A 24,603-nucleotide genomic window follows, 5' to 3' on the forward strand; every position below is an offset into this window, starting at 1 on the left:
TGACTAGAAAACAGCTTTTGAAGTTTTGCTTTTCTGACAGTCCCTGTGCAGAGGCAGCTTTTCAACTTTAAAGGTGTTCCCACTGCCAGCATCTGAGAAGGGACCAAATTGCACAGAGGGATGCTGCAGGCAGACATATGGGGCTCACTTTTCTGGGAAGACAACCTCACTACAGATTTCACATTTTCCTTAAAGTCTTCATAAAACTGCAAGTCGATAAAGGGAATGAACCTTCTGCAGAAGCTGGAAATAGCCAAAAAAATGTAGACTTCCACCTTGACCAGGTGGCTTAATCTTTCTGAAGGCCCATGGAGATATCAGGGAACATGGCTGAGCAAAGGTAGGCTTGAGATGATGGTGCAGAAGTCATGACTCAATCTAAGGTCTCAAACCCCTCTTAATCAGAAGAAAGGAAGAGAGAAACAAATGCCAGAGGTACAGTACAGAAGGGGTCTTCAGGCACAGGATACTACAAGCATCAGAGCCATCTGAGAGAGCACAGCCCGACATAGAGCAGTCATGCTGGGAACCATGTTAGCAATTTAATGGTTGTAATGATTTAACTTCTCCCTGCCACCATTTAAAGCTTCCTACTATGGATCTAGCCACTATGGCTTTTACTCAGTTTTTTAAATTAAGAATGTCCTGATCAAAAAGTCCACAAAGGACTAAATGAAAAGGCATTGAGAGAAGAAGCTTCAGATAGGAAGAGAAGCAGGTTTAGGCAGAAGTGTTGACTCAGCCAAAGCCTGCAGAACTCCAATGCAGTTTTGTGTGTGCCATCATCCTCTGTCTCACAACTACAACAAAAGAATCCAAACAAACAAAACAAAAACGCAGAAAAGAGGGGGGAAAAAAACAAACTCTCTATTTTAACTAGATTCCTGATATGTAGCAGAAGCCAGACAGGTTATCAGTAGCCTTAGCCCAAGCCACTTGTACCCTTCTGAAAATTTCAAGGATATTTTCACTTCTTTTCTTCCTCACTAGAGATCTACTATGTCATAAATGAGCCCTCCAAGAATAACAAAAAAATTAAAAATCATTATTTTCTACACTGCAAAGAATAAAGCTGATAAGAGCGAGCCTTTCCCGTTCACACGGGTGCATGTGATTGAGCCCCTCCCATTGGCATCTGCCACTGAATGCTTACATTTGCAAATGAACTGTTCATAATTTATGGTTGTTTAACCAAGACTTAAAAAAAAAAAAGAAAAAAAAGAAAATAGCCATGAATTATGACTTCCCTGAAACACTGAGCATACTTGCCACTTAGACCCTGAACCTCTCCCCACAGCTGTCCTATATTCCAAGAGTTCTTGGCACAAGAGAGCTCCAGGCAAAGCTTTGACAAGAAGAAAAGTACCAAAGTTCTTAAAATTCAAGCTTGTGGGGGCATTGCAAACATAATTATCAAAACATGAGTTAAATGGCACCTTTTGTATATAATGAAGATCTAAAAAAATGCTTTTGCCCAACACAGAGCTAACATTTTTGCAAAGTAAATAAATTGTGCTGTCCATCCCTAAATACAACTAATTGAAGAACTTAAAGACTTTAGGAGTAGCAATAGCACACGTGTAGTAAGAAGCAGGTCAATCAAGTATAAGCAAGAAGCAGTCTTTTTGGGCTAATGTAATATGAGCCCTCAGCCAAACAAAACTTTGTTCCAGCTTCCCAGGTCTTCACCTGTGCAGAACTTCTCTTCTACAACTGGGCATTTAAGATTTAGCTTCAGGCAGCCAGCTAGCTGGCTACCTGCATCTTTGATATCTGAACTAAGTGAACCCAGTGATTTAAAAGGAGCTTGCATCTGACTGGAGCAATGGACTTCCTGCTATGCACCCTCTATCTCCAGCCTTTCACATCTTTGATTTCACCACCTTTAGGGTATGCTACAGAACATCTTTTCTTAGATTTCATCCAGACCAGAATTTAGTGGGGTTATGAGATAAACAGCAAGGCTGAGTTTGTTCTGAGGCTGGAGAAAGCTCTGCTTAGAAGGGTTTTACTGTCCTGTTGAGCACTCTTTAGTATTTTTAAAGTTTCTCAGGTAAGTATCTGAAGAAATTGCAAGAAGCAGAATGCATGGCTTAACGAAACAAAACCATATCTGCTCACACTACCCGTCCCAGGAACCACACTGAAGTAGCCCTCCCTACCTCAATTCTCCCATCTCCTATTGGCTTGTAAAGTAAAGACAGCAATTAACAACCAGCAGACATAATAAGTAAGGCTCATTTTTAACTACGCTTGTGCAATTCCCATCTCTAAATCCCCAGGCTACCACAAGCTCTGGAAAAATACAGGGAAGGAAGTTACATTACTAATTCCACCCAAAACTGAGTTAGCACTTTAGGCAGACAACACTCAGTTCATTGAAATGATCGCATGACTCTGACAGCAGAAACAGGCCAGTGACCCAGCCAGATATTAGGCCATACAGAAAACCAGAGACAAGATCATAAAACAAAAAGCAGGGTATTTTTTTTAAAAGAGAAGAATAAATGCTTTTTACATTAACAAAAAAGGAACAGTTTGTCATGGCACTTAGCCTTTTAAAAAATCTCAGACATCTCCTTTCTTGTTAATGAATGCAAGCTCTAATATTAACCACCAGCTATAGAGAAGCTGCATGATTTTTACAATAGAAATCCTACACTGAAGCTTCAGGACTCACAGGATGTGGTTTAAATAATCAACACCTAACTGAGAGTCTGCGTAGGTAGAAACAGACATATTTTCCCTGTAGTGTAAAAGAAACCAATGTAAATTACTTTCAAGCTTTATTCTGATTAACCAGCATGCAGTAAGACAATTTAGAAACCAATCTGTAAATAACAGTGAGCAGGTACATACTGCCCTTTCCAGTCATCTGCAAGGTGACCATTACTTCTACTCAGAATTTTATCCTAGCACACTAGAGAAGTTGAAACTACTATAAAATACTGTAATTTTGATAATTCTACATCTCACATGCATGGATTCTACTGGCAAAAATCAGCAAAACAGGAAAAATATTTTTGGAGGAGGATGTCTCTTCAATACTGCAGAGGTTATAACATTTCAACCAATTTCTGTTCCGTGTATGCAAGTTACAGGAAGCAACAGGAAGCTTTTGAAACAGCACAAAGATCTGCTGCAACAATAATGACCTCAATGTTTCCTTTTTGTGTTTTACACCACATTTTTTCCTTGTGTTTCATAATACTCCTAACACCAACTTGTACAAATATGGTTTCTTACACCATCCCATACCTGCTGCTCATCCTCCATGACGTTGCTGGCAAATTCAAACACAAGCTCATTCTGCTGTACAACTGCTGCCATAATAACGCATTCCCAGGTCTCAGCTCCACATACAAAGAAAAATGTTCTTGAATGTCAAAGAACAGAAAGCTTCACTGAGGTCCAGCTGGGCAGAAAGGCAGGTTCACAAAAATGAATCGAGTATCAATGTTTGTGTTTCTTAGATCATCAGTGTTCCTGGGTTCTTCTCTTCTCAAAGCAAAACAAACCAAGGCAAATCCTTTCCTGAGTTGTTCTTCCCGCCTCAATAGCCTTTACCACTGTGGAGGGAAAAATAAAAAAAATTATAATTAAAGAATTGTTACTTTAGCAGTGTGAAATTGTAGCAGTGGCAATAAAAATTTCTATGTATTAAAACTGTTCTATCTACGTCCAAGGAAGTCAGACACTTTTGTGACTCCAAAGGTATTACTTTTACTGATTAATATATGAGAACTTTCATTACCTGAAACAGAACTGTTTCAGGAAATAAGACATCAGTTTCCAAGTGTTTCATATTAAAAGCATGAGACTAAGAAAATGTTATGAAAGTTAACAAAGAGAAAATCTATATTTTCATTTGATTCAGATATGCAGTTTTCACATTCATTAGTACCTCTCATCTTCACAGTTTATTCACAAGTAAAAATACAAAACTCAGACAGACCTACTCAGCTGTAGGATACCCCAAGTATATCACATTTCTTCTTTACACACAGTTCAAATTTAACAAAGTTGTTGTTTTGCAAGTAAAATGTTCTGGATCTTGAATCCCCGTGTCAAAATGAAGAAACAAATTCTTTGTACAATCCAGAGAGTGCCCACATTCCTACATGAAGCAGATCTTCAGCTTCATATTAAAAATACACTGTAAATGTATCCTTATCTCTACCAGAGGCTCGCAAGCAGCCGGAAGGAAACAGCACTGACCACGTCACGGCAAATTAGAACTGTCAAAAAACTGCACGGTACAAAGAAAAAAAAATCCCCAACTACTGAACGTAAACAGCTTGAGTGAAAGGATGCCTGCCCACAGCTCCCGTGTTCTTACTTACTCATCAGTGCCAAAGGTAAACTCGGCTAGGGTCAGCTGACCAAGAGGCTGCTGCACCACCTCTGGGGAAAGAGGCAAGCACAAAAAGAACTCTTCATATACAACTCAGGTGATCCAGACATTAATTTAAAAATCTACCATTTCAAAATAATAATGGCAGCAGGTGTCTAGAATTAGGAACCTAAGGAGTGTGTTGGTGCCTAGGAATTTAAATCAATACATTTTAAAAGAAGAAAAATGTGTGGTTCCTAGTGTTTTGAGCAAAATTCTTGAAACTGCCTTCAATTAAGAGCTGCTGTGACAAAAGAATAAGGGGCAGAGGTGTAAGATGTACCCAACCAGAGTGAGATCCACAGGAAAATCAACGTCAGTGCCATTGGTGATGATTACCATCTGCCTTTGTACAGGAGGTTTAACTTTCCCTTGTTTTTGCAGTAGGCTGAAACTCAAAAAAATGAAGATCATCTTCCTCTCCCCAGTGCCAAGCAATTTAATTAGGGAGGATCATGTCAGAGACTCGTACTCCCTCACTCTAGGAAATGTAACAGCTGCTTTTCCTATAGAGGTTGTGGTATTCCCAAATTCCTAAGTAGTGATGGTAGAGCATTTAGGCATTTAAGTCACTAGATCCTACCCTTCTAAGAAATCAGGAAACCCAAGATTATGCAAAAAGGAGAACCTGCCCAACTTCCAAAGTGTGCCCTAATTAGCTGTTAAAAAGGTTTGTAAGATTAGCCACAACCTTAACTACAGAATATTTGCTTTAATGAGAGTTGCATGCATGAACAGAGAAGGAAGTGTTGTAGGAACCATTTCAACCCCATGCTTGCCATTTTAGTGGTTGACTTGAATAGTTAACACGGCTTTCTCCATACTTTGGCAGAGTTATGGCACTGAAAGCATTACATGCAACCATATAATCCCAGGTGACTTCCCTAAATCTAATTATTTGGCCTTGCCTTTTAGAAGATGTGGATGCCATTAGGGAGTAGACACACATTGCCAGCATAGTGGGAGTAAGCACAACTTGGCCCATCCTGGACTCCTATCATCCTGTATACCAGCCTGAAAATGAAGTATATAGCTCTATATACTGCCTACAGACACCGATTCAAGTGGGTCAATCTATGCCAACAGGGATACACCAACTTTTTCAGAAGAGAAGACAGGTATGGAAATTTACATAGAGTAAACTTTACATAAAGTAACAGAAGTACGCCTTCTATATTGGTTCCTGCTTAGGAATAAATTGTAACTATCCAACAAGATGAAATAATATTTTAAGTCACACCCTCTAATCACTGAAGAGCAACTTCACTGTAAAGGATCACAAGGCAAACAGGGAAACACAAGAACCTCCTCAGCTGTCCAAATGGAGACTCCTGTTTAAATGGAGGTTAAGCTAATTGTTCAGAGCCAGAATGCTGCAAGGGTTTATAATCACAGCCAGTACACTGACTGAAGCCACGTGTATGAACAAAGGCTACAAGTTCTTAAGACGAAGTAACCTTCTAAGGTCAATAACAATTAATACGGTCAATGCAAAATCGGGACCAAGGACATGCTGGAGACACAGGCTACCCAGTAGGCTCCTAAATATAAGGAAAACTGGAGGTCAAGCTACCCTAAAAATTTTAAAAGCTCCCCACGTGCACTGGGAGCTGACATTTTCTTCCATTAGTGCCAGGTTATTAATTATTCTGTAAAATATTAATATTTTACAGTAGATACTACAATACCAAAAGGTACACTAAATGCATAAGATACAAAAGCTGTGGCAGTAAACTTACTAAAAGCCATAAAGAAATGTTTCCTTTTTATTTTAAAAAAGAAACAACAAAACTCTCAGTGCAAAACTAATTATCCTGATTTAATATAATTTAAGAGACTGCAGCAGCATATTGCATTTGATCCACGCAAACACTGCTTAAACCAGTCACACTGTGCTAACATGAAACTCCTAATCACCTGATACCACTGTAGGAATGGTCAGTCAAAAGCTGCTTAATGAGTTCTGCACTGTGATGATGCAGAGATGTGAGACTGTTCCTTCTCCCCTACGACCCAACCCCAAAACCACCAAGGGCTCTATAAATAAAGACAAGTGATACATTCTTTTTACAAAAGAAGCATCTACCACAACATTAGTACCAAATCCAAAGAGAAGTGAGTGAACAAGCTTTAGTGAACTTTTACATCTAACCTTATGAAGGTTAGGGACTCAGACTATTCGTGTTTGCAGGATATTTTTCATTACTTCTGTTGCAGTGTATAGTAATAGCGAATGATCTACTGGGCAACAACAGCACAGCAGAATAATGCAAGAGTGCTTTCCTTTAATCCATATTCGTTTCTCTGCTAAAAAGAAAACAAGAGCAGCTTTTCACAGAAGCCAGCAGAATTCTAAACCAGCTATATTTTCCTTCACATCTATTTTTTTATAAATTGTGCTTTCATTATTTCAACTATCACAGGGTCCTGCTGTCTATAGGCTAACACAAACACGACTATTGTTTTTGCTATGTAATGTCACTTAGCCCCTGCCTGATTTTACATACATCTGCAAGTAGAAAATAAGTTATTTGCAAACAGCATAAAATGTGTAAATTCTATTCACATGCACAGTAAGCTTGACTACATACAAATAGTCCTAGGAGAAAGGGAACTCAATATATATTATCATAAAATTTACATCAAATTTTCAGAACTACAAAGGAAGTAAGATTTTGCTTTCATTTTTACTAAGTGTTGTACAAATATATCATAAAAAGCAGCATTAAGACACAACAATATAAACAAACACCTTGATTTTAGTTAATCCTGGAAACAGAACTCAAATAATTTCAATCCCCCTGGAAACCCCTTCATCCACTGATTTCAACATCTAGAAACAAGCTCCTCAATCAGTCTGTCAAAAAGCATATTCAGCCAATCTAAGCTTTAGCACATGCTATTCTGGTATCCCAGAAGGTGCACTGCAGGATTCTGTCCTAAACAGCAGCTAGACTGTTTAGGATATCATAACTTTTTCCCCACCACTATTTACCATTTATACCTTCCAGTTAGTCCTAGCCCATTGAGGACTAACTGAGCTAGTTCAACAAAACTTCTAAGAAATACCTCCAGAATCAACATTTTTGGTCACAATGGTGAACCTATGGAGCCTATTGCAACTAGGCTTCATGTTGGAATCCACAAACTCTCCTTCAAATCCTGATAATATGAGCTAGTATAGGCCACACTACCTTGTCATTCAAGCAGTGTAATGCAGAACACCAAATAAAACAACGGCACCACACTGGAGCAGGTGTAGCAGACACCAAAGTACCAGGCAGAAACCAAAAAATTTGCTAAAGGTCAGCTACGAGCTTAGAAGACTCAAGTCTTGCTATTGAGAGCATCCCAGATGAGCTGAAAGATGCCTCCAGGAAGCTACTGGATCCAGTCCCATTTAAGGTTACTAAAGATGACTGTAATCATCCTGTACTGCCTTTCTCATGAAAGTAATAAGATCATTCATACATGTAAAATAAGAACCAGATTAGTGCTTTAAGATTCAGGTGCAGATCTGAATTCTGAGTTACTGATGAAACAGTTGTACTCATTCAACACAGGGACAAATCACTTGAGATTGGAATTTCCCATTGATTTCCTAAGATGGTCTGTAGCATTAGCACTAGCCTAGAAATGTCAAAGTTGTGACTTAACAGAAATGTAAACTGAACCCCCGCTTTCCCTACACCATCTTGGATACAGAGAAAAGAGGAGACTGAATGAGAGGAAAGGGAAGATTAAAGAAATCTGAACAGAAGGACTGAGAACCATCTCAGGTGAGGTCAAACACGTGGATGGTAACCACACCATTTCACTCAAATTTCCAACTCCATTCTACCAGCGGAGGTTAAGGATAGTTCAACCCCGAGTCAGTTCACCTTCTGAAGAGTCAACAAGTATCATCATAGAGTCAGGTTTTCTTAAAAAGGAGGGCAAAACTGAATAATATTGCAGTTCTTTTAATGCTGAAATCCCAGACCAACAATTATCTTTATATATAGTCCACACCAAGTATAAATGTTAACAGTTTAGTGTTCTGTGTGTCATTCTTCATGGACTAATTTTTAGTATCCAGTAATACCACAAATTTGCACAAGACAAGGGATTTGAAACATGTATTCAGACCCAGGGCATCTGCAATGATGAAATGACAAGAAGAACAAATTAATATATGTCACTGGCACAAAAAGTTTCTGAAGGCTCAGTCTTTCTACTGCTCACACAAATTAAAGGAGATAGAAAAACAACATGGTTAAGAGGGTAGAACTGAGGAAGGAAAGAAACAACATAAGGAACAGACTGGAGTCTTCTGAGAGCATCCATGCTGCCTAGGGCAAACTGTGCAAAGGGCAGCTGACATAATAAAAGCCAACAGAGTGACCTTTGCTGAGCTTCCATTAAGGACAAAGAAATCATCAGTATCAATAAATCCCTGTTTTGCAGCCCGTCTGGAAACCACAGGCTCTCAGTGCCTATACAGCAAGGAGGACAGAGAGTAAGAGGGTTTATCTCTTAAATGTAAACAAGTATAAAACCCCCAAACTGACAGAAAATCCAGTCAATATCAAAGAAATCTAATTGAACCCACTTGACATAAAAACAGATGTTTACTCCAAAGAGGAAAAAACACAAATGCAAGCAACAAGCTCTTTGCCATCACAAAAAAAAATTCACATTTTCATCTCTTTTTTTGTAACTACCTCTTTTAGCCTGAATATTTTAATTTGAGGCCAGATTCCTTTCCAGACTACTAACAGTAATGGCTCCACCACTGTTTACAGACTCCTCCACCCCTGAAAACCTTTTTCTTCCAATCTCCCATGCTCCCTTATATTTTTTCAAGTCACTTTTATTCAGCACATTTATGTAACACAGCTGTTGTACACAAACCCAGCAACCTGGCAGAGCACTGCTGGGAAAGCTGAAAAAATTAAAGCATGGTTGAGGCTTTTTTTTTCCTCTGTATCCTCTTCCACCAGCATGCTCAATATGTCAAGGCAGCCTCAAATCAGTGTAGGTGTGTAGATATAGAGCACTCTAAGTAATTGATTTATGCTGCAGCAACAAATGATCAGCCTACCACAAACAGGCCAGTCCTCAAGAGCAACCTGAAAGATATTGAGGTGAGACAGGCTTTTCTACTGACACTCTTTAGATCCAAAAAATTCGTGATTGAGCTTCTGTTAAGAGCAAGCCTCCCTAATTTGACCAGGCAAGGAAAGGCCAGGCTGGGTTTTAGTTACCTCTCTGCAATGTTTGCTCTAGCAAAGTAGAGCCAACTCAACAGGAAAAGTTAGCTGACCTAAAGCAAGGGAGCAATGACACTCCAGGGGGAATAGAGGGTCCAAATCCACCCTCCTGCTTTCCCCATTCCTCCAACATGAAAATAACTGAATTTTGCATTTTCATAGACTGACTGCATAGTATAAGAAGAGGTTAAGGAGATGTTACATGACCCATCCCTCACGATGGACAACTCCACTCCAGCTGTCCTCCCCAAATCATGTGAGAGATTGGACTTCCTTTCCTCCTTGCCTGCCAGCCCCCAGCTCTCCTTCCATCCCAATCAAAACTGTTTAGTGAATTCAAGCACCATTTTTCAGCTGCCCAACTTTCAGCATATTAAACACCAAAAAGAGAAGAGCACAGTAAATTTTTAGAAGTGGTTAAGCCATCACCTGGCTACCCATACAGCTTTGAAACTTTTCGGATTGAATTTGGGTTAGTGAAGCCCCAGGTCACAGATAAATCACTTATTTCAATTACAGTTAGATAAAAGCCACGTAATGTTGCTTCACTGCACAGCCCCTACTCTACCTGCCTGCAGGACACATGGAGCCAGGCACACACATCAGCTGCAGTTGTGTGAACACACTTTACATCCACGGGCACGTGCAGCACATACGCACCAAAGCATATGTATGAAATGTGTGCTCTTCTGCTGACTTGACTTTTTACTTCTGCTGCAGCTGTTTTGCCTACCAAAGATTAAAAAACCCCCACAATCTCCCACATCTCTATACAACAAGGGATACACAAAAGTCCTCCTTCTCTGCTTCCAGTTCAGTCACCTCCACCCACTGCTGCTCATCAACACCCCAGTGCCGCTGGGAAAATATATAGTTTGAGCTTCTCCTCCTCACCCACTGAAAGTCAAACAAACAAGATGAACTGCCTCCCCATAAAAAAGGACAGTGTCCCCCAGGCAGTGCATGGGGACAGCCAAGCCTGCAAGAACTCCAGAGTCTGTCTACCAGCCAGGGAATGGAGCAGCACCAACATCTCAGGGCAGTATGACCATCTTGGTCTTGGAAAGTTAACATCTGTGCATAAGCATTGTCAAAAAGGAGAGGGGGTGTAAGCCAGGCCTTCACTACCTGAAAAATGCTGGCCACAAGCACACCATCACACTGAGGTCCCTGGCAACCAACAGCATGACTGCTCATCTTTCTAAGAAGTCTCTGTAGGACTATCTAAAGGTCTCTTATCCTAACAAAACCACCAGGTTTTGTTATGTGGAATGTTTCTGAAAGCATGGCCTTTTGCAGTAATGTAATATGGATCCAAAGACCAGCTGAAAACAACATTCATAGCAAAGACCTGCTTCTCCTCTTGCTACGGCAAAATGGTACACAAACACACTAATGTCCAGTAAATGCAGAGGCTGGGAAGTGTGGTTTGCTGGTCCAAAACTCTTGGCAGTCACTAACTTGGTCTGCCCCTTGATTCTGCCTTTTGTAGTTAATTCATCATATTGGTGGAGAAAGGAGAAAATCAGGTGATCATATTTCCCAGGGAGACATTCAATCAAGCCAACAAGCAACTAATTTTGAAAGAATGAAAGAAAAGCAATTAAAAATGCATCAGCCTAGATGTACTTGTTCAAACTCCTTGCTACAGACACAACAGAAGTGAAAAGCTTAGGAAAATTGTAAAATGTTTTAAAAACAGCTCCATGTAATAAGACCAAACCAGCCCCAATACATAAGGATTTCTTTTTAAACAATGGAAAAGAGCTGTCTTAACACATGACAAATCTTCAGTAATGCAGATTGCAATCACATGTCTATAAATGCAGGATTTTGCTGTAATTTTATTCCTGTTAAACGCGCACTTTCGGATTTACATATTCTCCATCAGAAAAATAGTAATATATTAAACATTGCAAAACCAGAATAAATGGACTACAAGTTGGATATGACACTGCAAATGTCCACTTAGTCTAGCTCACTAAGTGGTAAGTGATACTAATTATGGAGAGAAAGGAAAACAAAAGATCTCTCATTACTTCCTCTCCTATAACAATTAGTATATTCTATTTTATCCAATCGTAAATTTTCAGGGAGTGGACTGGTATTATGTGTTGTAATAAGATAACCAAATTACCAGCATTAATAAGTAACATTAGTATCAAATATATCTTCCTATTTTTCACACTGCACAAAATGTCAAAAAGCTGTTTTTAAAAAAGATATCAAGAAAACAGTAAATTTATGAAATCCAAAATCGGGTTCAGAAATTTTTGCAAACCAAATGTATTATTCCAGTGACACAAAATAAATGTTTTAAAAGGCACCCTTGAGTGATTTCTTGCATTTAACAGCACCTTTTATGGAGCATTAAGACCATAAGCCTACAAGCATCTATAACAATAGAGCTGCAGATAAGTCAACTTTCACCGATTTCTAAGGGAAAGATCCCTTGGATCTTTCAGAAAGAGCTGAAGGGCTGAGCTCCAACACAGCTAAAACAGGATATGAGGATACCTGTAAAAGAGGGGCAGAGGGGGGAAGAACTGTTTGACCCTGAAAGATCTTGCTCTTTTGATGAACACATACACACAGGAAAAATGAAGTAGTGGCAGTGAAAGGAAGAAAGATCAGAGAAACTAAATATAATTGCTTTGGAAGGGTGCCAAACTTCACAAATTACCAGTTGCTAGTCTGTATCCAATACTGACATAAAACTGTCAATCGTTCATCGTTCTCTAAAAACCATTTTGCCCATAAATTAGTAGCACAGTCATTATTTTTAAATCACCTGCAGGTAGAAGTCAAGCTTACCAAAGAAAAACTGATGGCCAAAACCAATAACTTTCCTTTTAGCTGCACTATAAATAAGTGCTATATATATATATAAGAGGAAAACAAGAAAAAAAAAGAGGCCAGCAGAGATCAAGTTTAAGTTAAAAGTTTCTTACTCCTTTTTAGCTGCACTATAAATAAGTGATATATATATATATATATGAGGAAAACAAAAAAAAAAAAAAGAGGCCAGCAGAGATCAAGTTTAAGTTAAAAGTTTCTTACTCCAGGCAACCTCTTCCAGCCAAGCACCAGTAATTCTAGATCAGGGAGTTAAATTCCCACAGGACTTTTTCAGCAAAAGTTGCTACAGGACCCAGCTCAGCAAAAACTCCATTACAACTTCTGCAACACAGATTTTTAGCATTCTGTGGATTTTGTTTTGCAATTAATTTTTTAAAAACTCTTCTAACTGGACTGTCAAGCGCAACAAACAAAATATTTTAATACGTTCAAAATTACTCTCTGACACAGCCATAGAAGTGCTGTGTTATTTGCATTTCTGCGTTTAAGTACTTGAGCAGTTTCAGAAATCTGAATTTAATGGGTGTGCACCAGCTAGAAAGGGGCACAAACTAATCCACACAGAACCCGCTGAGGCCTCCCCTTTCCCAAACTCACAGACTTGGACTTCAAGCCTCAGTTTGGTACTTCATTCTTGTCACCAGTGTTTATGTTGAAGGCTGCATTCAGCAAGTACCAGTTTGAGAAATATAAAGGGTCTTACCTTTGCCGTGTCTTTAAAAAAGCTGTAAGAATACAGAGCAGATTAGGCCATGTTTGCCTCTCATTTGCTGTCAGCTGTCAGCAAAATGAACAGTCAAAAGCCTCTGGAGCAGGCTGGTATTAGTCAGCTAGACTTGAATTTCCAGTTCTTTTACATTGCTGTCTATTTTCCTCCATTAGGTTAGCCTGTCCTACCCTGGTATCAGATTACAGGGAGCCAACATTTATAGCACCTTGCAAAACAGTGGAATATATCACATACCTAAGTCTGCCTATACCTGCTGCCCTCAATGCTTAACCCTTTCTACTAACAGGAGAAACATTTATTCTGAGTTAGACTGTATCACCTACAAAACGTTTGCAGCAGAGTTGTTTTTCCTTCTTACCTCACAGCTACATGATGGAGTGAGATTTCATTTTAGGAACTGTGGAACACAGGCAGGCTACACCAAGAACAGAGGCACCAAGATGCCCCCAAGAACAAACCTGCACCTGCAGACCCTACCTCCAACAAGCGCCCTGATCTGGAAGCACTTGTTGCTTAAGTAAGCAGGTCTGAGAAACCCCAACCCCCATTCTGGGTTCAAGATGATGTGATTACACTGATTCCTTGCCTCCCCTCAGCCCTGTTGCTAGAGCAGGAGGCAGGCAGGCGTGTTCTCAGCACAGAACCAGAATGGCACAAGGAGGAGGTGTTTCCAGCCCACGGCTCTCCCGGCAACACCGGCTTCCTTCTGCCCAGCCAGGATGTGCTGCTGCCCTGGCCTTGGCTGTTCACCATCTCCCTGATGGCTTTTAGCCCAACTTCCCTTTCTGGAAGGTGTCCTGCTAACCCTATTCTCACAGACTAGGACCTACAATTTAGACAGTGGCAAGTCAGATCCTGCAATGCTGAAACAAAAGGAGCAGTGATTTCCCTCTTTGCATGGCCATCCCATGGCCACCAGCTGCAATGGTAGTGCTTCAGGAGGACTACACAAGTTATTTTGTGTTGTATGACAGGTACCTTAGCTTTCCTACATGCTTATCATGCATCTTGGACTTAAACACAGTTTTAACAAATGAATATGTCTATTCTTACAACTCATCCAGAGTTGCTCAGGCATCCTCCTTCTTGGGACCAGTGGTGCACGTTGTTAAAGCTGAGAATATAGGGCGATAGACCATTACAATCTTCCGAGCAAGCTAACTCAAGAGAGCAGAGACGAAACACACAAGAAGAGCTTTTAATTACATGCTGCTTTAACTTAAATCTTTACTTAAGTAACTTTTACTCCTTCAGATAAGAATCACAGACACAGTCAAGGCAAAGCAAAAAAAAAAAAAAGAAAAAGTCTAAGAGGACTTGTAATGAGAACCAGTACAGCCCATACCACAAAGCACGACAACTAACACTTATCTGTAAGCTGCTCTAACTCAGCACTAGACAAGCATTTTGGTCTTTGAGAGATTCTACTTATTTAGAAGAACACTTTTATTTATATTTAAGTTAGCACTGTGGTTAACAATCACACATGAGTAAAATATAGGTACATATTTCAGTCTTATTTATAAAGCTTATCAGTTAAAACATGTTTTTGCAAACCATGCCTGAAGCTTTTTTAATCTATTTGCCACAAAGATCCTCATTTACCTTTACCCATAAATATAAGAAATTAAGTACTCAGGTGAGCATTTCCAATGGTTATACCACAGGAATTAATCAGCGAGAACTTTTGCACCAGGCAAGAAGTCACCTGCTTTCCCCAGCCTGTAACCAGTCAGAGCACATATACAGTGTCCCAACATACACCTTCTCTAAACATCCCCAAAGGTCCATTTTGTCACCCATTCGGCCACAGCAATTGAGATTACTTATTTTCAGAAGTTTTTTCTGAAATAGTTTGATAAGTGAACTAAGGCAAGTAGTATTCTGAATTTTTTGGTTTTAAAGGTTTGGAGAGTCCAACACTATTCCTAACACAGACAGGGATTTACTCATGAGGTTGGGACGGGAGAGACAAATCTCCATCAGAATATCTCTTGGAAAAATTAAGGCACATCTCCTACTGTCAAAATCACAAAGCTGATACTTGCACTGAGCTTTCATATAGATTCAAAAAAACCCAAAAAGCAACAAAAAATGCCCAACCCAAGAAAATGCAACAACACCTCCTAACATCTCACAAGCAGAATTACTTAATTCAAAAGTCTGTAGAAATGGCAATGAAAGATAATTTAAGAGGTGCAAAGTACCAAACCACACCTACAATCAGGCAGACTGATAAGGAACAGCTGCACACAGGGAAGTCAGAGCCCTCAGTCAGACTTCTGAACTCCCTCCCACTAACCTCCAAGTCTGAAGAGTCTGGGGTAACCTTTTTCACTATTTGTCTTTTCTGGAGTTTTTAGCACAAGAACATTCAACTTAATTTTTGGCTTAAACAGGTTTTTTACAGTAGCTCAGACAGCATTTGTGTAGGCCAGGGTTGACCTGGTCTCTTAAACAAGACCAAACCACATCTTGAAGAGAATCTCCCAAGCAAGACATTTGTTACACCTTTCTGAGGTGAAATCTTATGTCTGATTTCCAATGTATTGTAATTTACAAATCACTGTAGCTGCAACTCACCTGCCATCTAAAGCATAACAAAAAAAAATCTGAAATTTATTGAAAATTATAAACTGAGGGACATAAGCTTTTAAATTCCCAGGTAGAAGGGTAAAGGGGTAGCTGCAACTCACGTGCCATCTAAAGCCTAACAAAAAAAATTTGAAATTTATTGAAAATTATAGACTGAGGGACATAAGCTTTTAAATTCCCAGGTAGAAGGGTAAAGGCTAATTTGGGTTGGAAGGATGTAACTGTGTATTTTCCCTCAGCATGAGTCACAGCTCTGAACTGGGACGTGCTTTCTGCATCAAAAATTTGTACCGGTGTCACAGCTCAGCAAAGAGAAAGACAAGAAGGAACAAAATACTCCAGATATGCTAAAGTAAAAAACAATAGGTAAGATCTGCACCATGCAGGAAAGGGAGCAAAGTCACCTGCTGACCAGTTTGCTCTGAACTCAAGAAATACTTTCAAAACATTAGCTTAAAATTGAACTTGAGATTGGATACAACTTTAAGAAAGTACCTACATACACACAGCACTGAGATATGGAGGGAGGGACATGGTCTTGGTTAGAAAATGTGAGTATTACATAGCCAGAGGGACTTCAAAAAACAAAACAAAGAAAAAAAAAACCAAACCAACAAAACCCAGACCTTAGGCTCTTGCTGTAACTTGTTTGGTACACAAACCACCTTGTTACTAGACAGCCAACTACTTATGGGTGTGGAGCACATAGCACAAAGAGTTCTATGTGCAGGCTATACCAATAATCTCAGTGTAGAACACACTGAGTATCTCCCCACTGTACGTGTTAAAAAGCAACACAATTAATTTGTCTCTACACCTTCCAGAGATGACTCCTTCATCCCTGCAGAGAATTGAGTTTTTTGAGTTTTTTATCTCCAGCCTTGGTCATCATCTTCCTTCTTTCTCCCTACTAGCATTTTCAGCACTAATCACTTGTTATGCTTTAAGAATAACATTTTGAGAGGTAAATGTTTCTACACTGTTCTTATTTCCCTCTTGCATATGTTTGTCTCATTTCAGCCAGCTTTTCAAAGTTAATCATTACCTTTCAGGTTCCAAGACAGAAATTCACTGAATTGTGCTATTTTCACAGAGTTACAGATCTGTGGACTCCCAGGAAACAGAGCAAAGGGGCAGAATCATATCCCTCACCCTACTGGCCACACTGCTTTTAATGCAGTCCAGGATGCAATTGGCTTTTGGGGCTGCAAGCACATGTTGTTGGGTCATGTCCAGCTTTTCATCCACCAGTCCTTGGACTTGGAGCATGATGATGTCTTTGCTTCTTAATCCTGCACAGGAAGAGTCCACCAAATGCCTTTTTAAAAACAATGCCCTTCACTTATTTGTTCAATATTGCCCTTCCCCAAAAGCTGACGCTGGGTTAAGTCAATGAGGTACTGAAGGCTGCCTGAATTGGAGAAGCAGCATTAACAGTACGAAGAATACAGACGTATCTGCTGTACTGAACATCTATCCAGGACATAAAATGTTACAGACAGAAGTAATTTAAATGTCTGAAGAAAAAAAAAAAAAATCTTAGTTAAAGAATCAAGTGGAGAATATCTAAAATCATACCTTTAAAAACTCCTCAAGCTGAGAGCTGCTTACACAGCTGTAGTGGAGAAGAGCATTCACTCAAGACATAATTAAAAGTTAGCTTTTTGGGCCTTTAAGGTCCCAATTTTAATGCACTATGAAATGCAATATAGTCATTCCGGTTATCCTAAAAATGCATATTCTTCATGATGTTTAGCACCATTACAATAATAAATACATTAACTTGCAGCTATGCAGAATAAGACAAACTAATATTCCCATGCCATTTGTACATTTTTCTTTTTACAGATCAGTGTAGCCTAAATTCATGTTCTAAAGTATTTGCATGGGGTGGGATTAAGAAGGGAGACTATTAGTCTGGGGAATTTCAAACTATTGAACTTGGCTATTAAGAGAATATAAATTATCTTCTGATTTGTTATTAGACTAACAATTCCCACCATGGGGTTTCAAACAGTGACACAGCACAACTTAAAGACCAACAAGATTAAAATAAAAAAGCAAGAATATTTTTCTTAAGAGTGTTATGGAAAAGGAACAGGGTCTGCAAAGGTCCCTCCAGGGAAGGCAGTGTCTGGACAGGCCAGTATTTCTCATTTCGTAATGTCTGGGGAAGTGTACACTGAAGCCTAAGTCACTCCTATATGAGCACACACCTGCTCCTGGGAGACAGAAATTCACTGCTAATGAAATGAGCTTGACACAGAATTTATGAGTGTTGCATGAAAACACCTACAGAATCAGTGTTCTCTGGAAACTTTTAGAGCTCCCACCAACTCTAGGTGTAGAGAAATTCAAGTCTCACTTCTTCCTCATTTCATCATTCAAGTTCCCTTGTCTTTTGCAGAACTAAATAAGGCATCAGAGGTGGCTGCTGCACATGTGCCTGTGCCATCCAGCTGCAGCCCCCACCACTGGGCTCTGTGAGCCAGCCTGATTCCCCAGCTGTGGGGGGAAGCACGGCAGCAGGCAGATTTGGGGGCGAACCAAATCACCCAGGGAAAACACAAAATCACCCCCTCACCTTGTGCTGAGTCGTGTGCCCAACTTGGTCTCAGTCTGGAAAAGGAAGCAGCACAATCTCACCACAGCCAGTGGCTCACAAACCTGGAGACCTCTTTCTACCTCCCCTTGGTTCTGCAGAGTAATAAAGATACTTCAGCATGCATTTGTCCCCCTCTTTCAAGCATTGTCTGAATGGGGCGACTGCACAAGTCCACTCATGCTTCCCAAAAGAGAAACCTTAACAGTGTCATGCACAGAAGGGGAATTGAGGCGACTTATTTCTCCTACAGCAGCTCTTCCCCATTTAACCCACAAGGATAAGATTGTTCCTACCTTTCCTTCATTCTAAGAACCTCTAAGACTTCCATAAGAAAGGACTAAGATTGCTTTAAGTTTTCCATATAATGAATGGGAGCAAAGGTAGGTTACAGCTCCTGAAGATGAAAGATGGTCTTTCCTTGGGTCACATCTGACTTCTCTAAATTATCAGGAGTTGATGCAGGCTCCAATGCAAAGAACCAGAAAATGGTTTGGATTGGAAAGGACCTTTGAACATCATTGAAGTCCAACTCCAATGCCAGAAGCAGGGACATCCATCACTAGATCACATTGCTCACGGCGCCATCCAACCTAAGCTTTCAGGGATCCACAACTTCTCTGAGCAACCTGTACCAGTGCTTCCCCACCTTCATTGTCAAAAATGTCTTCCTTATGCCCAATCTAAATCTATGCTCTTTCAGTCAGAAACCATTGTCTCTTTTCCTGGCACTACAGGACGTGGTAAAACATCTCTATCCTTCTTAAAGTCCCATCTATACACTGAAAGGCTTCAACAAGATCTCCCTGGAGTCTTTTTTCTGTGCTGAATAACTCTCTTAGACATTCTTCACAGGATAGCTGCTCCAGCCCTCTGACAATTTTCATTTAGGTCTCTGGGAAAACAAACATTCCAGCTTTTCTTGCAGCACCACAGCCTCATCATGCAAGAAGCTCCTCAGCAGACATCATCTCTGTTATGAAAACACGCAAATTATCATAGGAACCAGAGGCAGAATTTTTTTTGTATCACTTCTAACCTACCATTTCCTCTCCCAGTAGAACATTGAACCCATACAGAGTCAGGAGGGAGAAAAAAAAAAAAAAAAAAAAAGAAAAAGAAACAAAAAACGAAAAGAAGGAAAAAAAAGATAAAAAATAACAACTCACTAAATACCACAAAACAAAAAAACCCAAAGAAAAAAGGCAAAAAAAAAAAAAAACCACCCAATGAAACAAACAAAAAACTATACAAAACACCCCACAATAAAGAACTAAAGAAACCACAACCAAACAAAAAAAGCCCCCCCAAAAAAAAAAAAAAAAAAAGGAAAAAAAAAAAAAAAACCACCCAATGAAACAAACAAAAAACTATACAAAACACCCCACAATAAAGAACTAAAGAAACCACAACCAAACAAAAAAAGCCCCCCCAAAAAAAGCAAAAGAAGAAAACACAAGGGAAAGCTGAGTGGCAGATGGAAGATTAAGTAGTACAATAAACAAGGTAATACAAAGACAGGCTGCTTTACATAGTTTCTAATCCATCATTTAATTTATCCTCCACCCTCCTTTCTTTTTTTCATTTCTGTTGTCTAACATTTCATCTGCTTCTGTGAAGTCGCAGTAGTTTACTGTGACCATACATACAATGAAATAATATCAGAATTGTGTGGGGGTGGGTAAAAACCCCAAATCTATGCCTTTTTTCAAGATGCCATACACTTCAAGCAGTTTTGTGGGGGTTTTACATGTGTTCCCCTCAGGGGTTGTTGCCCTGTTTGTACCTTTCCTTTCTCAAACATGACAGTACTGAGAACAGTGCTCAAAACCTGAAAGGGAGAAAGGCCAGCAGAATCATCCTGTCGCTGTGAAAGACTTCCAGTGCAGCTATGTTAGAAATGTGAGAGCTGGTGCCTTTCACAGAGGCAAAATGCCGAGTTTTGCCCTTGTGGTGCTGGCTCCTGGCCCTGCAGACACCCGGGGGACCAGGAGCTCAGAGCGGTGCCTGCCCGAGTGCAGCTCTCAAAACCTCTCATGCGAGCTGCCATGCAGAGCGCCCCATAGCCCAATGCAAGACAGGAGAAAAAAAAACCCTAAACCAACAGCAAAAAAAATCCCCAAACCCCTTATCCATCCAGTCTCACTGCCTCTACAATCTTTCTACTCTTCCCCACCCTGAGGAATGTAACCCTCAGGCTGAGACCCTATATTTTAAAGAGCATATCGTACAGAATCCTTTTATCACATGGCAAAGACATCCCTACTCAATGCTGGCCAGTCAACAAACATACAGTTTAAGAGGAAAAAAAAAACCAATATTCTGGGAGCTGTGCTATCACACGAGGAAGAAAAGATCACCAAAAATGAGACAAAAAGGCTGAAATGTATGCACAGTTTCAGTTCTAAAATAATTTTGATGTGCAGACTACTCAGTTCTCTAAAATCTGGTGCTGGGGTAGATACTACTAGAATTCTAGTTTCAGTAAATTAATTATGTTGCAATAACATCCATATCTTCAGAAATCATGCAATCTACATTAAAAAAAATTCATAATTTACAATAAAAGTTTTATGAGCTTTTTCTGTGCATTTCTAAAAAGCTGTTTAACTGAAATCCAGAGAGGTCTCAAAACCACAAGTGTATTCCGATGAAAAAATTAATAATTAAAAAGAAAAAAAAACACTCAGAAGATCACAGATTTTACGATAAAAACTGGTCAGGTAATGTGGCAATTACCTGCCAAGAAAGACATTAATGAAATTGCACAACTTGAGGCCCAACCTGCCCGTTTCTCATATGCATTTAAAAACTCCCACGTTGGTAGCTGTGGAAAACGAACCACTGGACCTCAGCTCTCGCTGTGCCAGGATAACTCCCATGGTTACTCTCTTACAATTCACACTTCAGGAGTTCAAGTCCTGCTTTCTGTTGAACTAAATAAACACCTGATCCTTACTCTCAGGTGCCTAAAGAAGGGGCTGGGAGGGACGCCAAGGCCCAGTGGCACAGGCGCAGAGCTTGGTGCGGAGGAGACAGTTGGTTACACCACGGCTGCCTGGGGCAGGCAGCGGTGTTGCCATCCCTGGCGCATCTGCTCCCCGGCTCGTGGTTTAACGACAGGAAGCGCAGCCCGAGATACCCGGGCCCAGCCGCGAGAGCTTCCTGCCCTCACAGCCAGGTCTGTGCCCCTGCACAGGCCACCCGGCAGGAGCAGAGACTCCAGGACACCTTCTGAAGAAAAAGAAGAGAGAAAAATAGAGTAAGGTAGGCCCACATGCAGAAAGCCGGCCAGATGGATGGAAAAAGATGCAAACAGGTCAAGCGTATTGAAATGTGGCCTCAAAAGGCCACCGAAGCAGTGTACAAAACACTGGTGACACGTTCTCATCTAACAGGGCCCAGGACAACAGGCAGGCCAGCTGTGGAGGTTTCCGAGTCTGATCTTCCTCAACCAGGCTTGTACACCACCAAGAAACTAAGTTACTTTACTTGGTAGATGAAATCTTTTAAAGACTCTTCCTGAAATCTTCAGATGTGAACTACAACCAGTGGGAAAAAACCCATTGCCAAATACACTATCAGCCTTTTCTACAACCAACCTGCCCTAGAAATGGGGACAGGTTAACAATCTACAGGGCTTTTCCAACACTAATACCTAGAGTACCACACCTATTAGTCTACTGCAAAATTGAAACCCTGAAGAAGCATTTGGTACCCACATGGTAAGCATGTAAACCAGCTGCTACACAAAGCACAACTTCAGTGAAAAGCAGAAACTCTAGCACAACTATAACTTGTACAGTATCTGCATGTGAAGCAATATGCTATACTCAGCCCCTCTGTAAGCTGTCTTCTGTTCAGTCTTAGATTTCCCCATAATATCACCTGTCAGAAAACATAATTTCCTTAGTCGGCCTAAAAACTGTATTTTTCAGGCAGGACGAGAAATTATTAAGATGGCCTCATATCCATTCTCCATCAATGACCAACTGGTCGTATAAAATGGAGGGAAATCAATTTTGTGCTGTTATCTGCAGGGTTACCAATTAAAGCAACAGAAGACATGTCAGTCATGTAATTAAGTTGGGAAATATATCAACCAGTAGATATTTAATTGATCTAACACTATCACATATTGCTGTAGTCTGGGAGAATTTTCTGCATAAACCTAAGAGCAGTACACGTCTTCACTGGATTTCAAGGAGTATCTGACACATTTTACCCTTCACGGAATCAAGGTGCTCCACCCTAACATGGTCTCTGTCCCAATCCCAAAACAGTTCAGAATAAAAATGCCTTCATTTGGTGACAAGCACTATTTGTAGAACAGCCACCTCAAAGTCAGAGGTTTGCAATTCCCTGAAAAAGAACAGGGCCCAAATTCTCCTCATTTCTAACTCAGAAACATATTCCTCAATTAGGTAACTGATACAGCATATTTTGTCCCTGGCTTTCATGCACTCCTACATGAGTTCTGTGACCATCTGGGTTATTCCACAGAACCCCAGGTGTCCCCTGCCTCAAAAGAAAATACTACATCACTCCATGTCACTGAATGCTTGAACACTTCATGCCTTGGAAATCAGGATGCAAGCCCTAAACTAGGACCCATCAGACACTAAGAGAACATTTGCTTCAGCAGCATTTTTGACATCCACTTAAGACACATGTCCCACCCCTGACAAGTACTCAAGTAATCCCAAGCAGACAACAAATTTTTTAAAAAAGAAAGATACAAAAAGTAATGGTAGCTCAAAAGACTTTCTGAACAAAAAAGCCTTGCAGCATGAACTGAACCTTACTAAATTTTGCTGGATTGGCAAAAGGAGAACTGAAAAAAAAAAAAAAAGTATTAAAGTATTTTCCATCTCAGATTCCAACAATACTATGTAGCCAACAGCATTTTGCAGATTTGCTTCTTAGTTCGTAAGTCACGTTGGTCATATCTTGCAACATGTACTGGCAGGATTCAATGTTTTCCTAAGAAAACTGGGGTGGCAGATACTGACACTGGTCCAGAAATGGTTTGCTCTCAAGTTGGATATTCTTTTTAACCCTGAAAGTTCATCTGTGTCCTGCTGCAGAACAACAGATTTTATCACTGCAAACATTTCAAAATTCTCATACGTATTTATTTTCATGGTGTATTACTATGGCACTAACTCCAAGCATAACAAACACAAAAAATAATCTTTACATGCAAATTCATATCTATTATATGAATTATAGATTATTAACCTAGAAATTTAGTGTAAGAAGCATAGGGCTAATATAAGAGGGGGAGGGGGAAGGGAATGTTCATTTATAAATTATTTTGGGACACCTTAAAATCATCTAACTTTCCAAGCTCTATATAGTTGAAGCAAACATGAAAAGGTAAATGTTGTGGTACTTACATTTATAAAAGCAAAGCAAAATTCAGGATGGCTTAATTCCTAAAAGACTGAAAATTTACTCCTTGAGACCGCTGCTGCATGGCATCAGGAAGGTGCCCACACGCTCCTGCATATGTTCATCTGACTCAGTTACAGCCAACACGGGAGGAGTGGTCTCCACAGAATGGCTTTTCCAGCAGAACAGCTATGAGTCAACTTGCCTCATGTCTCTGTACCTAACAGCCCAACTGCCTGGCTCTGGTGTGTTTTTTGGGAAGGTAGGAGGGACCACACCTCACCAAAGCACTGTGAGGAGAGGAGCAAAAGTGAAACTGAGCTGACCGACAATCGCTGACCAGGCTTCCCAGACAGAAAGAAATTGTCTCCATGGATTTCTACTGGTTTTTACCAGCTTCAGCAGAGGGGAACCTGATTTTTAATTCTACCGTATCCCTTTAATAAACACCCCAAAGAAGACATTTTCCAGATAACTGAGGAATTTTTTACAGTGTTGACTTACCAAGCAGAGCACAATAACCAGCTATTCTGTTTGCACTACAAGGCAGTACAGTGCAATGAGTTAATAATTTATCATGGCATTGCTCTTGGCAACTGACCATAATCAACTTCTAAAATTCTTCCTCATTCTTACATTTTTAGTCTCAGCAAGAATATGGTACCCTTAGAACCTCAGCCCTACCAGAACACTTCTTAGCCGAGGTAAGAGGTTTAATCTTCTTGAACACCTGCTTTCCTTCTGGATTGTTTCAGGCTCAGAGCAAAGGTCATCATTT

At 40.1% G+C, this 24,603-nt stretch overlaps 1 protein-coding gene across 3 annotated transcripts in view; it reads right to left on the minus strand.

The window, feature by feature from the left end:
- The window catches only part of ELF1 (E74 like ETS transcription factor 1), an 87,394-nt gene that overhangs the window by 34,031 nt on the left and 28,760 nt on the right, over nucleotides 1–24,603 (minus strand). For 2 of the 3 annotated variants that reach the window (XM_041407217.1, XM_041407215.1), the window contains exon 2: nucleotides 3,259–3,569. In XM_041407217.1, the coding sequence (XP_041263151.1) occupies nucleotides 3,259–3,330 (72 nt within the window). In that variant the 5' untranslated portion in view covers nucleotides 3,331–3,569. Of the gene's footprint in view, nucleotides 1–3,258; nucleotides 3,570–4,343; nucleotides 4,405–24,603 lie in introns of all 3 variants that reach the window. The other variant, XM_041407216.1, reaches the window with a different exon arrangement.

Source organism: Onychostruthus taczanowskii, unplaced genomic scaffold (genome assembly GCF_017590055.1).
Source record: "Onychostruthus taczanowskii isolate IOZ18803 unplaced genomic scaffold, ASM1759005v1 scaffold26, whole genome shotgun sequence".
In the NCBI taxonomy this organism is placed as follows: domain Eukaryota; kingdom Metazoa; phylum Chordata; class Aves; order Passeriformes; family Passeridae; genus Onychostruthus; species Onychostruthus taczanowskii.